Consider the following 13,912-nt stretch of genomic DNA (forward strand, 5'->3'; position numbering starts at 1 on the left):
ACACACACATATTCTCACACACACTCTCTCACACACACTCTCTCTCTTCCCCCCCTCACACACACACACACACACACACACACACACTCTCTCCCCCTCACACGCACACTCTCTCTCTCTCTCTCCCACCCACCCACCCACACACACACACACATACACACACACACAATTCTCTGGGGTGAATTTGCATTTGCAGATTTGTAATTGCAGATACATTTTATTTTGTTCAAAAAGCACACAATTTGTACACTGTCAATTTGGGATTTTATAAATTCCTACTTTGGGAAATAAAACCAATCTGAGTCCAAGTTGATACACAGCCAGTTTCTAAACAAGGCCTCACAATGCATTGTCTGACCTATTGTCGGAGGGAACTGATAAAACCTCGGGGCAGTGACTTGAAAGAAATTCGAGAATTTGCATAATAATCCTTTTGTAACTGATTAAAGATTTGACAGCTATCTTAGGTTCATTCAACACCACATCAGTTTTATGATCCTTTGATTTTTTGCTTATAAATTCTGTGTCTGATGCTACCTATCTCACTGACACCTGAAGAAGGAGTGAGACTGTGAAAGCTTGTGTCTTCAAATAAACCTGTTGGACTATAACCTGTTGTCGTGTGATTTTTCACCTTGTCCTCCCCAGTCTGACACCGGCACCTCCACATCACATTTGCCCATGTTATACTCCACTGATGATACATTCATCAATATCCTTTATTGGAATTGCCTGGTACATTTTAAGCAACATTGGTTCCCTTTGACCTATATGGCTATGTATTTAAATGGTCATGCCTCCAAATTATCCACCTTAGTAATCAAAATGCTTCTATGATAAGTGTATTTGAGGTCCACAGCGTAGAAAAGGCCCTCCGACACATCAAGTCTGCACCAGTCAAAAACAACCACCCCACTATTCTCTAATCCTATTTCCCCAGCACTTGACCCATAGCCTTGACATCACAAGTGCCCATCTAAATCCTTCTTCAATGTATTGAGGGTTTCTGCCTCTACCACCCTTACAGGCAGTGAGTTCCAGATTCCTTACCACCCTTTGGGTGATAACCTTTCCCCCATACCCCCTTTAAACCTCCTGCTCCTTACCTTCAATTTTTTTCATTCTACCCCTCCCCACCCAACTCCACCCTCATCATTGATCCTTCCATGAAGAGGGAAATGTTTCTTCTTGTCAACTCTGTATTCCTTGTAATGTCTGCACATATTAATAGCAAAGGCATGAAGGTCAGACCAAGAAACTGAGAAAATTTACAAGGGCAGTCTGTAAAATTTATAAGGCGTTTCTCAAATTCCTATCACCCACCACAAACTTATCTTTTGCACTTGCATGGACTTACAATTGTCGGTGTTGTGGTCAAATGCAGTCCAGAGGTTGGAACTAAACAAAAAGAAAAAAAAAATTGCTTGTTAAGTTTGCTTCAGAGGATTTACAAGCTGAAAATTGTTGGGCAAGAATACAACTGATCTTTCTTTAAAAAGTTTGATTTGATTCAATTATTGTCAAATGAACAGAGACACTGGGAGAAGTATTGTTCTGCATGCTAACCAGACAAATCATACCTTACCTAAGTTCACCAGGGTAACGGAACAGAATGCAGAATATTGTGTTACAGTTACGGAGAAGGTGCAGAGAATGAGTAACTCTAATATATGAGAGGTCCGTTCAGAAGTTTGATAACAGCAGGGATGAAGTTGTTCTTGAATTTGTTTGTATGTGTTCTAAAACCTTTTTATCTTCTGCCTGAAGGAAGTGGGTGGAAGAAAGTATAACCGGGATGGGAGGGGTCTTTGATTATGTTGGCTGCTTTTCTGAGACAGTGGGAAGTATAGATGGAGTCAATGGAAGGAAAGTTGTTTTTCATGATGAACAGGGATGTGTTCACAACTCTGTGATTTCTTGTGGTATTGGGCACAGCAGTGGCCGTATCAAACTGTGATGCATCCAGATGGGATGCTTTCTATGGTGCGTCTGTAAAAATTGATAAGAATCATTGTGAATTTCCTCAGCCTTCTGATGTAGTAGATCTGTGCCTTCTTGACTGTAGAATTGACATGGATGGATCACGACAGATTGTTGGTGATATTTACACCAAGGAACTTGAAGTTCTCGATCACCTCCACCTCAGCCCCACTAACACAGACAGGGGAATGTCTTCCACTCCACTTCCTGAAGTCGATGACTAGCTCCTTCATTTGCTGACATTGAGGAAGAGATTTGTTCTCTTTACATGATGTTGGTAAACACTCAATCTCTTTCCTAGCTCATGTCTCGTTGTTGTTTGAGATCCGACCGACTATGACATCAGCAAACTTGTAAATGGAAACTTGGTACACCATGAGCTGCAAACACAGCTGGCCTTCCCATGGAAGGATTATTTTCAAATTTTGCCCACTCATTGTCACAGTCTCACAGGGGGAAGTCTTTTAATCAAGTTCAGCTCCTTTTTTTTTTACCACAAAATTACCCTGAGAGGGTAACTGAGGCAGGAAACCTCACAGTTCAAAACAAAACTATATAGTTGAGCACTTGAAGTATCGTGGTGTTCAAGGTTATGGGCCAACTGTGGGAGAGTGCAGATTTGCCAGTGCAGACCCAATGGGCCAAATGACATCCTCTATAACTATACAATTCCATCTTTTGCTCATTGAAGGGGGGTGTGTATGCGTGTCTGTGTGTGCGTGCGCATGTGTGTTTGTGTGTGTGTGTTTTTACTCACGGATGGGATGTTAACATTGCTGGGTGGGTGTAGCATTTATTTCTTGTGCCTAACAGCCTCAGAAGGCAGTTAAGAGTCAACCACATTGCTCTAGGGTCTGGGGTCACATAGCGGCCAGACCAGATAGAGATGGCAGATTTCCTCCCAAGATGACCGGGATGGGCTTTCCCTGCATTTGCCACGGCAATCATTAGAGTTTTATTCCACATTTTTACTGAATTCAAATTCCACCTTTCCTAGGTGGAACCCAGGTCCCCAGAACATTATTTGAGTTTGGATACAAAAACAAAGTTGCTGGAAAAGCTCACCACGTGTGGCAGCATCTGTGAAGGGAAAAATAGAGTTAACATTTCGGGTCCGGTGACCCTTCCTCAGAAGGTTCTGAGGAAGTGTCACCCAACTCAAAATGTTAACTCTGTTTCTTCCTTCACAGATGCTGCCAGACCTGGTGAGCTTTTCCAGCAACTTTGTTTTTGTCCTGAATTACAGCATCCGCAGTTCTTTTGGCTTTTATTTGTGTTTGGGCATCCAGAATCCATAGATAATACCACTCAGACATCGCCTTCCCCATTCAAACCTATAAAATGAAGCTGTATAATCGAAGATTTTTTTTAAAGTTAGTGGTACAGTGGACAAAGAAGAAAATTATCTAAGACTAAAAAAATAATCTGATCAACTGGGACAATGGGCTGAGGAGTAGCAGATGGAGTTTAATTTAGATAAATGCAAGGTGTTGCAATTTTGTAAGACAAATCAGGGCAGGACTTATATAGTTAATGGTAAGGCCCTAGGCAGTGTTGTCAAACAGAGAGACCGAGGGGGTGGGTGAATAGTTTCTTGAAAGTGGCATCACAGGTAGACAAAGTAGTGAAGAAGGTGTTTGACACACTTGCCTTTATTGGTCAGAACATTGAGTACAGGAGTTGGGACTTCATGTTGCAGCTATGTGTGAGGCCACTTTTGGAATACTGCACATGATTCTGGGCATACTGCTATAGGAAGGATGTCGTTAAACTTGAGAGGGTGCAAAAAAGATTTATAAAGTTGTTGCCGGGAATGGAAAGTTTAACTTATAGCGAGTGGCTGAATAAGCTGGAACTTTTTTCTCTGGAGCATAGGAAGCTGAGGGTAAGGGGAATCCAAAACTTGAGGGCATAGCTTGAAGGTGAGAGGTGGAAACTGAGGGGTAACTTTTTCACTCAGAGGGTGGAACGTGTCCGCTGGAGGAAGTGGTGGAAGCTGGTACAATTACAACATTTAAAAGGTGTCAGGATGGATACATGAAGAGGAAGAGTTTAGAGAGATATGGGCCAGATGCTAGCAAATGGGACAAGTTAGATTGGGATGTCAGGTTGGCATGGGAGAGTTGGACCAAAGGGTCTATTCCTGTGGTCTATGAGTCTAAGATGTTCCCAAGACTGGAGTGTTTGAGTCATAGGGAGAGGCTAGATGGGCTGGAACATTTTTCCCTGAAGTGTTGGAGGCTGAGAAGTCACGTTATAGAGGTTTACAAAATCATGAGGGGCACAGACAAGGTGAATAGCCAAGGCCTTTTCCCCAGAGTAGGTGAGTTCAAAACTACAGGGCATGCGTTTAAGGTGAGAGGGGAATGAGTTAAAAGGGACCTAAGGAGCAACTTGGCCATGCAAAGGATGGTGTGTGTATGGAATGAACTGCCATAGGAAATGGTGGAGGCTGGTACAATTACAACATTTAAAAGGTGTCTGGATGGATACATGAATAGGAAGGGTTTAGAGGGATATGGGCCAAATGCTGCAAATGGGACTAGGTCAGATTGGGATGTCAGGTTGACATGGATAAGTTGGACCAAAGGATCTGAGACATTGAGTAATTTTGGCTTATACTGTCTGGAGTTGAGAAGAATGGGAGGTACATCAGACACTAAATGGGAGATTGACAAAGTAGACATAGAAAGAATATTACGTTATGTGGGGCAAAATAGAACTCAAGGTCATTGTTTCAGGATAAGGGAGGGTGGGGAAGATTGAAAATGGAAATGAGGAGGAATGACTTCTCTCAGGGTTGGGGTCGTGAATCTGTGGGAATTCACCCCTCCCCTAGAGTGTGCAAAGGATGCTGGGAACTGAATAAATTTAAGTAGGAGACAGCCAGATTTTTTAAATGAGTGATGGGTTAAAGGGAGTGAGGGCAGGAAAGTGGAGTTGAGGCCAAGATGGGATCAGCCACAATTGTATGAAGTGGGGGAGCAGGCTCCTGAGGTGCTGAATAGTCTCCTCCTACCCTTATATAATGGGAGCAAGGAGCAAATTCCAAAAACAACTGCAGGAAACTGTCCACGCATGGTGCTAACATCCATTTGATTGCTTACATTTCAGGCTGTGATCTAACACAGAATGGTATCTGAGCGTCTGAGATATGGTTTCAGCTTTCAAATAGACCCTGTATTACCTGCAGCCTTTTAACACTTACATGCCTATGATGCACATTGATTCATCTCTCTTTTAACAAGAAAGTATTCCCTTATTACAGTGCACTTTTACCAAAATGTGCATTTTGCTTTTGAAACATCAATTCCAATTGCATGAGATTTCAATATCAAAGGAAAACCTTTCCGTATGCAATAAAATCTGGGATTAAATAAGCATCCATCAACCTCCCCTGATTTCAGCATCAAAGACAATTCCACACCCTGAAATTCCCGTGCAGGTACGTTGGTAAAAGTCAATCCACAAGCTTGAGCTTTCAGTTGTACAAGTAAATGTTTCTTACCCTTCATTTTGTCTCTGGGATATGGCTACAAGACAGGAAGTTGATAGCAGCATTAGTGTCAGTGTTAAATAATACACACTTCAATTCTGAAGAAACCTTCCCAGCCAGAGGCTGGTGGGGGATCTGGAACTCACTGCTTGTAAGGGGTGGTACAGGCAGAAACCCTCATCACATTGAAGAAGGATTTAGATGTGAACATGTCATGCCAAAACTACATGCCAAGTGTTGGGGAATGGAATAAGTAAGTAATGAGGTGGTTGTGTTTGACCAGCACAGATAGGCTGAGTCGAACAACCTTTTTCTGCTCTTTGAATCTCAGCAACTCTGAGTGAGAAATGGTGAGTCTCTGAAGGATGACTCTGCCCACAAATGTCCTTAGGTTTGTGGGATTGTTAATTTTGCATTTAATATAAAAGGGGCCCATTTTAATTCACATCATAGAGAGTTAAAAATTCTCAGAGTCATTGAGAGTCACAGAAAGTCACAGAGGGTCATAGAAAGTGACAGAGAGTCATAGACAGAAATAGGGAGAGATAGAGCTGAATTGTAGGGTCAGAGAAAGTCATAGAGAGTAATAAAGTATCATAGAGTGATAGAGAATGATAGGAAGTGATAAAGAATGAAAGACAATGTCATACAGAGTCAGAATGATAGACAGAAGTAGAGAGTGACAGAAGATAACAAAGAGTGACTGAGTGAAGGAGAGAGAGTCAGAGAGAATTGTATAGTAACAGAGAATCATAGACATAGACAGTTATAAAAGTGTTAGAAAGTCAGAGTTAAAGAGCGATAGAGATAGAGTCATAGATAGTGATGCAGTTTCATAGAGACATAGAGAGCCACAGAGACAGACAGAGTTACAGAGAGACATACAGATTCATACAGAGACAGAAATGCAGAGAGCCTTACAGAGACATAGAGAGTCATAGAGAGACATAGCATCATAAAGTAACATCAACTCTGTGCTGATTGAAAACAACCACCTCACTATTCTCTGATCCCATTTTCTCACCACTGGCCGTAGCGCCTTTGCATCACAAGTGCACATCAAAATACTTCTTCAATGTGATGAGAGTTTCTGCCTGTCCCACTCTTACAGGCAGTGAGTTCCATAATTCCCACCACCCTCTGGGTGAAAACATTTTTCCTCACATTCACTTTAAGTCTCTTGCCTTTGTCTTCAATCTACGCACCACGCCCCCCCCCAACCCCAGTCATTGATCCCTGCACCAAGGAGACGTCTCTTCCAGTCTACCCTATCTATGTCACTCATCACTTCATACATCTCAATCATGTCACCCTGTTAATCTCCTCTGCTCTAAGGAGAACAACCTCAGCCTGTCCAATCTCTCTCCCATCACTGAAACTCTCCAGCATCCAAGGTAACATCCTGATCAATCTCTCTCTGCACCTTCTCCCAGTGCGATCACATACTTCAAGATTTCTTTTTTAAAAATATAATGAGTACAAAAGTAGCTGGGCTGCATACAGAACATAGATACCCTAAAAAAATGCCGACATTATTTGGACATTTCAATATCATGGAAGGAATTAACATCGTTGGGGGAACAGCTGATTGAAAGACTGGCTGAGTTTTGTTTGATACCCACTGTTGAACAATTTTGTTTTGTTGTCTGTTTTAACAGAATATTGTTTTGCAGCAACTATGTTATTATTGATTTGGCATCCGTAATTAATTATGTTCATTTCCACAACATCATACTGATACAGCAAATCTGACCTGAATGCTACAAGGATCTCAGGAGGATGTTATGTTCCCATGTGTTTTCCCTGAGGGGTTCCCTAGAGGTCATAGAGGATCACAGAATCCCTACAGTGTGGAAACAGGCCATTTGGCCCAACAAGTCCACACTGCCCCTCCTAAGAGCATCCCACCCAGACCCATTCCCCTAATTTCCCATGTCTAAGCCACCTAACCTAAACATCCCTGGGCACTATGTGCAATTTAGCATGGCCAACCCACCTAGCCTGCACATCTTTGACGGTGGGAGGAAACCAGAGCACCCAGAGGAAACCCGCGCAGACACGGGGAGCATATGCAAAATCCACACAGACAGTCACCTGAGGCTGGAATCGAACCCGGGTCCCTGGCACTGTGAGGCAGCAGTGCTAACCACTGATACACTGTACAGTAATGTTGTGTGGCAATGTTATAAATTGTGTTGATCATACTTAGTAAAGTTGATCTTAGAATGATCGTACTCACCTCTCTTTCTGTAGATGTACCACATCATTGCGATTATAATGAGGATCAATACAACTCCTCCTGCAACCATGCCAACTAGTACCCAGATGTTCCTGAACACTAACAGCATTTAGAAAATGCATGGTTAATAAAATAACAGTACACCAGCTAGGCAATGTCAGCACATTGTATTGCAAGAGGCAAAGCTAGAAATTAAATTTGAAATTGTTGACTACATTTGGCAGTCACTGTCAAACAACAAGCTTCTAATAACTCCCTCATGGGATGTGGGCGTCGCTGGCTAGGCCCAGCATTTATTACATCTGTCCCTAGCTGCCCACTTGAGAAGATGGTGGTGAGCTGCCTTCTTGAACTGCTGCAGTCCATGTGCTGTGAGGAGGGAATTCCAGAACTTTGACCCGGCGACATTGAAGGAACAGCTGAAATATTTTGAAGTCGGGATGATGAGTGGCTAGGAGTGAAACTTGCAGGGGGTGATGTTCCCACATATCTGCTTCCCTCATCCTTCCAGATGTCGTGTGTTTGGAAGATGCTGTTTGAGGATCTTTGGTGAATTTCTGCAGTGCATCTTGTGGATGGTAAACACTACTGATACTCAGTGTCAATGGGGGAGGGAATGGATATTTATAGATGTGATGCTAATCAAGCAGGGGCTGCTTTGTCCCTGGATGGTGTGGTGTTTCTTGAGTGTTGTTGGCGTTGCATTCATCCAGGCAAGTGGGGAGTATTCCATGCCTTATCGATGGTGGTCAGGCTTTGGTGGGGAGTCAGAAGGTGAATTACTCACTGCAGGATTCCCACTTCTGACCTGTTCTTGTAGCCAATGTATTTTGTAATGAATGCAGTTGAGTTTCTGGTCAATAGTAGCCTTCAGGATGTTGATCGTTAGGCAATTCAGTGATAATATCAAGAGGTGATGGTTATATTCTCTCTCAATGGTAACCCCCAGGATGTTGATAGTGGGCAGATTCAGTGATGATAACACTTTTGAATGTGAAGGGATGATGGTTAGATTCTCTCTTATAGGAGATGGTCATTGCTAGGCATTTGTGTGGCACAAATGTTACTTGCCACTTGTCAGGCTGTGCCTGGATATTGTCCAGATCTTATTGCATTCGGACAGGGACTCTTTCAGCAGCTGAGGAGTCACAAATGGTACTGAACATTGTGCAATCATCAGCAAACATCTCCACTTCTGACCTTACGATGTATGGAAAGTCATTGATGAAGCAGCTGAAGATGTTTGGGTTTAGGACACTACCCTGAGGAACTCCTGACTGAGATGTCCTGGAGTTCAGATGACAGACCTCCAACAACTACAACCATCTTCCCTATGGGCTAGGCATGGGGGGATTGTTGTTATATACCTCCCTCAACTGCAACTGTCAGTGCAGTAAATCATTCTGAGGAAGAGATAGAATATTTTGACTAAAAATTGCATCCAGGTAGACTGGGGAGAGACGGAAAAAGGAGCTGGATTACTGACATATGAGATACTGATTTGAGAAGCAGGCTGAATGAGGCATTCCTGCTCTGACTTCATAAATCCACCTAGTCACGTGCAATCTCTTAACGTTGGAAATATATGAGCTCATAGACAGTGCAGTTAAGTGGAGACTAAAGCAGAGAAAGGACTTTCACTTGTCTGCAAAGGATAGGAAAAGGGTGAGACACAAAACAAAATTGTTACGCTTCAAAATAATCTTTGCATTTTGACATGTTCTCTTTACCTGCTGCTCCTAGGGATTGGTTTTCCAAGGATTGATCTGAAAAAGATTAACAAATGTAAAAACCATTGCATACTGAATGGGATTTAAAAGCGTTGTGTAAGTTGGGGGAAGTGAAGAAAAAGCTTTTTACACCCAGCGAGTAGTCAGGGCATGGAATGCACTGACTGGAAAACTGATGTAGGCAAGTTCAATGGAGAGACACATTTGGATAGACATAGAGTGTGCAGGGACACTGAGGGTAGGGGGAGGGGTAAAGGCAGGAAATTGGCACCAAGGGGATAGAATTGAAGTAAATACGATGGGCCGAATAGCTTCCCTCTGTGCCATAGCTCACCTTTATGTAAAAGAACAGCAGACACATGGGGACACCTCCTCTTGCAAACTCCCCTCGAGCCACTCATCACCTGCACTACCATTGCTGATCCTTAAATGGCGGTGGGTCAAAGACCAAGGAACAGCGACACCCATGGACTGAGTACCTACATCCCATCCGTAAAAACTGACCCTGAGCTTCCAATTGCCTGCCCCTTAAACACCCCCACTGTGTTACTCTCCTTCTTTTATCATTGTCTTTTTTCTAGGGTGCGGGACTACAAAACTAGAGGGCATAGGTTTTAGATGAGAGGGGAAAGATTTTAAAGAGATGAGACAGGTAACTTTTTCACGCAGAAGTTGGTGCTTGTATGAAATGAGCTGCCAGAGGAAGTGTGGAGGCAGGTACAATTGCAACATTTAAAAAGATGGGTAAATGAAAAGGAAGGGGTCAGCGGGATATGGACCAAATGCTGGCAAATGGGACTTGGTCAGATAGGGATGTCTGGTTGCGATGGACAGGTTGGACCGAAGGGTCTGTTTCCATGCTGTATGACTCTATGACTCTTGCCTATAAACAGCATCTAATCTCTCGTTTAGGATCCTGCAGCCTTCAGATCTCAACATTGAGTTCAATTATTTCAGAATATTACATCTCGTTCTATGTCCTTTACCCAGCCCGCAATAGCCCCAGGCCCTGTACTGCTTACAGCACAGCCAACTTACTCTCTGCTCCTCTCAGCACTCATGAGCACATATTCAGCTTCTTTTCTGTCCTGGCTTCCTATAAACAAATCTTCCTGTCTGTCCAGCCCTTGCATCACTGTCTCTCTGAGCTCTGTCTCCACCTATCTGCGATCAGGTGGTCAATAGCAGAAATGGCTACCAGGCTGGTTAAGAGCTACAATTGTGCATGCTGGGAATTTTGTCAAGCTAGTTTCAACTCTGAACTCGGTAAAACAGCAGCCAGGATCCACCTTTACTGTAGTTTCCTGTGTTGATCGAGTAAGGCAAGTTTCATAGTGTTTTTAGACATACTGGTATACTTTTACCATATACTGTTTAAGACAATGTCACTGTTTAAGGCTTAGTGTAAGCATTTAGGAGATGTTTACCAGTAAATTCCATTTGCTGGTATTGAACAATGTGATCAGGATTTGATCATTTTATTGATTGAGTGCCGGAGGAAAGGAGTACATTTTCAAATAAGTGAATAAAGGGCTTTTTCAGAAGAAACCAGCCAGACCATATCTGAGAAGCTTGAAGTTACTTTCAAAGAGAACAAAGAACCATGAGGTGACACCTACCTGGAGAACAACATTGGCCAATTCATTTGAATCAGGGTCGTATATGATTCACGTCAAACTTATCAAGTTAGGGTCAAATGTGAGTTAAGTAAAGTAAGGTGAAGTTAAATGAAGTGAATTAAAGTTGAAATTAAATGAAGTGTGAAGTAAATGTTGCAATGAATGTATGCTTTATATTGAGCGTTGATACTTACAGGGTTAAATAAAGAAGGGCTTGTTTAATTGAGTTCTGATTTGGTTCCCTAGCTTTTGTCTATCACAAAAGGGAATACCTGGACAAAAGGTTTGAGTACTCCTTTGCAGGCAACATATCCAAACAACTCTCCTGCCACTATGGGTTGTTTTATTTGGAGCAGAGAATGTTGAGGGGAGAGCCTGTTTGAGGTGTGTAAGATTATGAGATAGGATGGATAGGAAGCAGCTGTTCCCTTTTAATCCACAGGACAATAAGGAGCATCACTTTAAAGTGAAAGGGAGGAGGTTTAGAGGAGGATTTGGGGTAAAATAAGCCGCCTGGAGTGTGGCAGTGCTGTGGAATGCACTGCCTGGGAGGGTAGTTGAGGCGAGAAACCTCACAACCTTCAAAAAAGTACTTGGACAAACACTTGAAGTGCTTGAAAGTGCAGGAAAGGGGGTTTAGTGCAGATGGACCGGCACATGATATTCGGGCTCGGGACCTCTCATTTGCTTCAGGACTCTCTCTCTAATCTTGAGCCGGGAGTGGGGAATGTTTGGGAATAATCCTGCCTGGACTATCCAAAGACTAGATCGAGGTTCGGTATTTTGAATAAGTGAGGATTTCTGAGCCGTGGGTAGTTATCTATCAGAGGACACTACCATGGATTGTTATCCGCACTGGAGTGCTGAGTCTGGAATCCTTCCAAAAGCCGGACTCCTTTCTCTTATAGAAGCATCGATAGTCCCCTTGATGTCGAACTGTAAGGTTGACGAGCTCGAAGGTAGCCGTGTCTTCTCTGCTCACAACAGTCCGCTGGGCAATGTATGCACTTGTGCCGTCTCGCACCAAGTAAAATGTGCTGCCTGTATAAGAGGCTGGTGTTCTGCACTCCATCCTGGCAGAGCTGCCTTTCTCAAAGATGCCATCGTGGGAATACAGCGCGATGATCGGTGGTGGCAGCTCTCGCTCACCTTCGGAGGGAGGAAAGTGGGAGAACAGGTCATTGTACAAGAACAGCTTCACGCGCAAAGCCTTCGCGTGAAAAAAATGGCAGCGCCACTCATGGTATATTCGCTTATGGCGAATGCTGAAGGCGCTGGCATAATTCCCATGTCAGCTGAGGTTAACGTGAAGGATTTTCTTTCTCCAAGTCTCCCCTTGCCTGAAGAGTGTTGATCCTCATGTTAAACCCCTAGTCTTATGTCTCTCCGTAATCTCTCTTGGACTATGGCAGCTTCACCTTTCATGTGTGTATCTTTACATGGTATGGATCACTCTCACAGGGACACACATTTACACACAAACTCACTTTCACGCTCTCTCTCTCTCACAAACACAGACACAGATACACACACACCCTCTCTCACAGACACACATGAACACACAACACAGTCTCAAACATGCACACACACTCTAGCTCACACACACGCACTTTCTCTCTCAGACAGACACTCTCTCTCACACATACACACACTGACATGTACACACAGACACTCTCTCTCACATGCACACAGACACAGACACACATGCACACAGGCTCACTGCTGCCTCAAAGAGCCAGGGACCCGGGTTCATTACCACCCTCAGGCAACTGTGGAGTTTGCACATTCTTCCCATGTCTACGTGGATTTTCTTTGGGTGCTCCATTTCCTTCCTTCAGTCGAAAGATGTGCAGGTTGAGTGGATTGGCAATGCGAAATTACCAACAGTGTCCAGGGATGTGCAGGCTAGGTGGGTTAGCCATGGGACATATAGAGGTACTGGGATAGGGTGGGTCTGGGGGGGAAGCTCTTTGGAGGGTTGGTGTAAACTCAATGCGCTGAATGACCTGCTTCCAAACTGTAGGGATTCTATACCAAATTAAATTACATGTTCTCTCACACACAGACACACACACATGCACTCTCTCTCACATGCACACACACACTCACAAACACACACTCTTTCTCTCTCCTACATACAGATACTCACACACACACACATACTGACACAAACGATCCCTCTCCCTCATCGACACACGCACACTCTCACACACACGGAAACACAATCTAATACACAAAAACTATCTCTCACAGATGCACACACCCACACATGCACGTACACTCTATTTCACACACAGACGTGCACACATACACACACACACGCATGCACACTCTATTTCACACACACTCACACGTGAAAACGCTCACACATGTGCACACACTATTTGAGACATGCACACACTCTCACAGACACACACTCTCTTACACATAAACAGACACACTCTCATATACACGCATACTCTCTGTCACACAGACACAGACACACACACTTTCTCACACAGACTAACACTCATATAATATACGCACTCTCAGACACACCCACATAAGCAGACTCATGCACACACTCATGTACACAGACACAGAATTTCTTTCACACACAGACTTTTAAAAACACACTCTCCTCACTCACTCACACACACACATACACTCAGTTACACACACTCTCTCACACAGTCTAACAAACACACAAACACACGTACTCCCTCACAGACACCCTCACACACACACACACACACACACACACTCTCTCTCACAAACACACACAGAGACAGACACTCTCACTTACATACATACACACTCATGCTCACTCACAAAACACACACACACACGCTCACTCACAAAACACACA

The 13,912-nt window shown here is 43.5% G+C and overlaps 1 protein-coding gene across 2 annotated transcripts in view; it reads right to left on the minus strand.

Moving 5' to 3' along the window:
- The window catches only part of LOC125486720, a 35,455-nt gene that overhangs the window by 9,561 nt on the left and 11,982 nt on the right, over positions 1-13,912 (minus strand). Inside the window, exons 3-7 of one of the 2 annotated variants that reach the window (XM_048615512.1) lie at positions 11,902-12,213; positions 9,446-9,481; positions 7,716-7,814; positions 5,489-5,513; positions 1,358-1,398 (exon numbers count right to left, since the gene is read on the minus strand). In XM_048615512.1, the coding sequence (XP_048471469.1) occupies positions 1,358-1,398; positions 5,489-5,513; positions 7,716-7,814; positions 9,446-9,481; positions 11,902-12,213 (513 nt within the window). The remainder of the gene's footprint in view (positions 1-1,357; positions 1,399-5,488; positions 5,514-7,715; positions 7,815-9,445; positions 9,482-11,901; positions 12,214-13,912) is intronic. The other variant, XM_048615513.1, reaches the window with a different exon arrangement.

This window comes from Rhincodon typus, chromosome 32 (assembly GCF_021869965.1).
Source record: "Rhincodon typus isolate 14 chromosome 32, sRhiTyp1.1, whole genome shotgun sequence".
NCBI lineage: Eukaryota > Metazoa > Chordata > Chondrichthyes > Orectolobiformes > Rhincodontidae > Rhincodon > Rhincodon typus.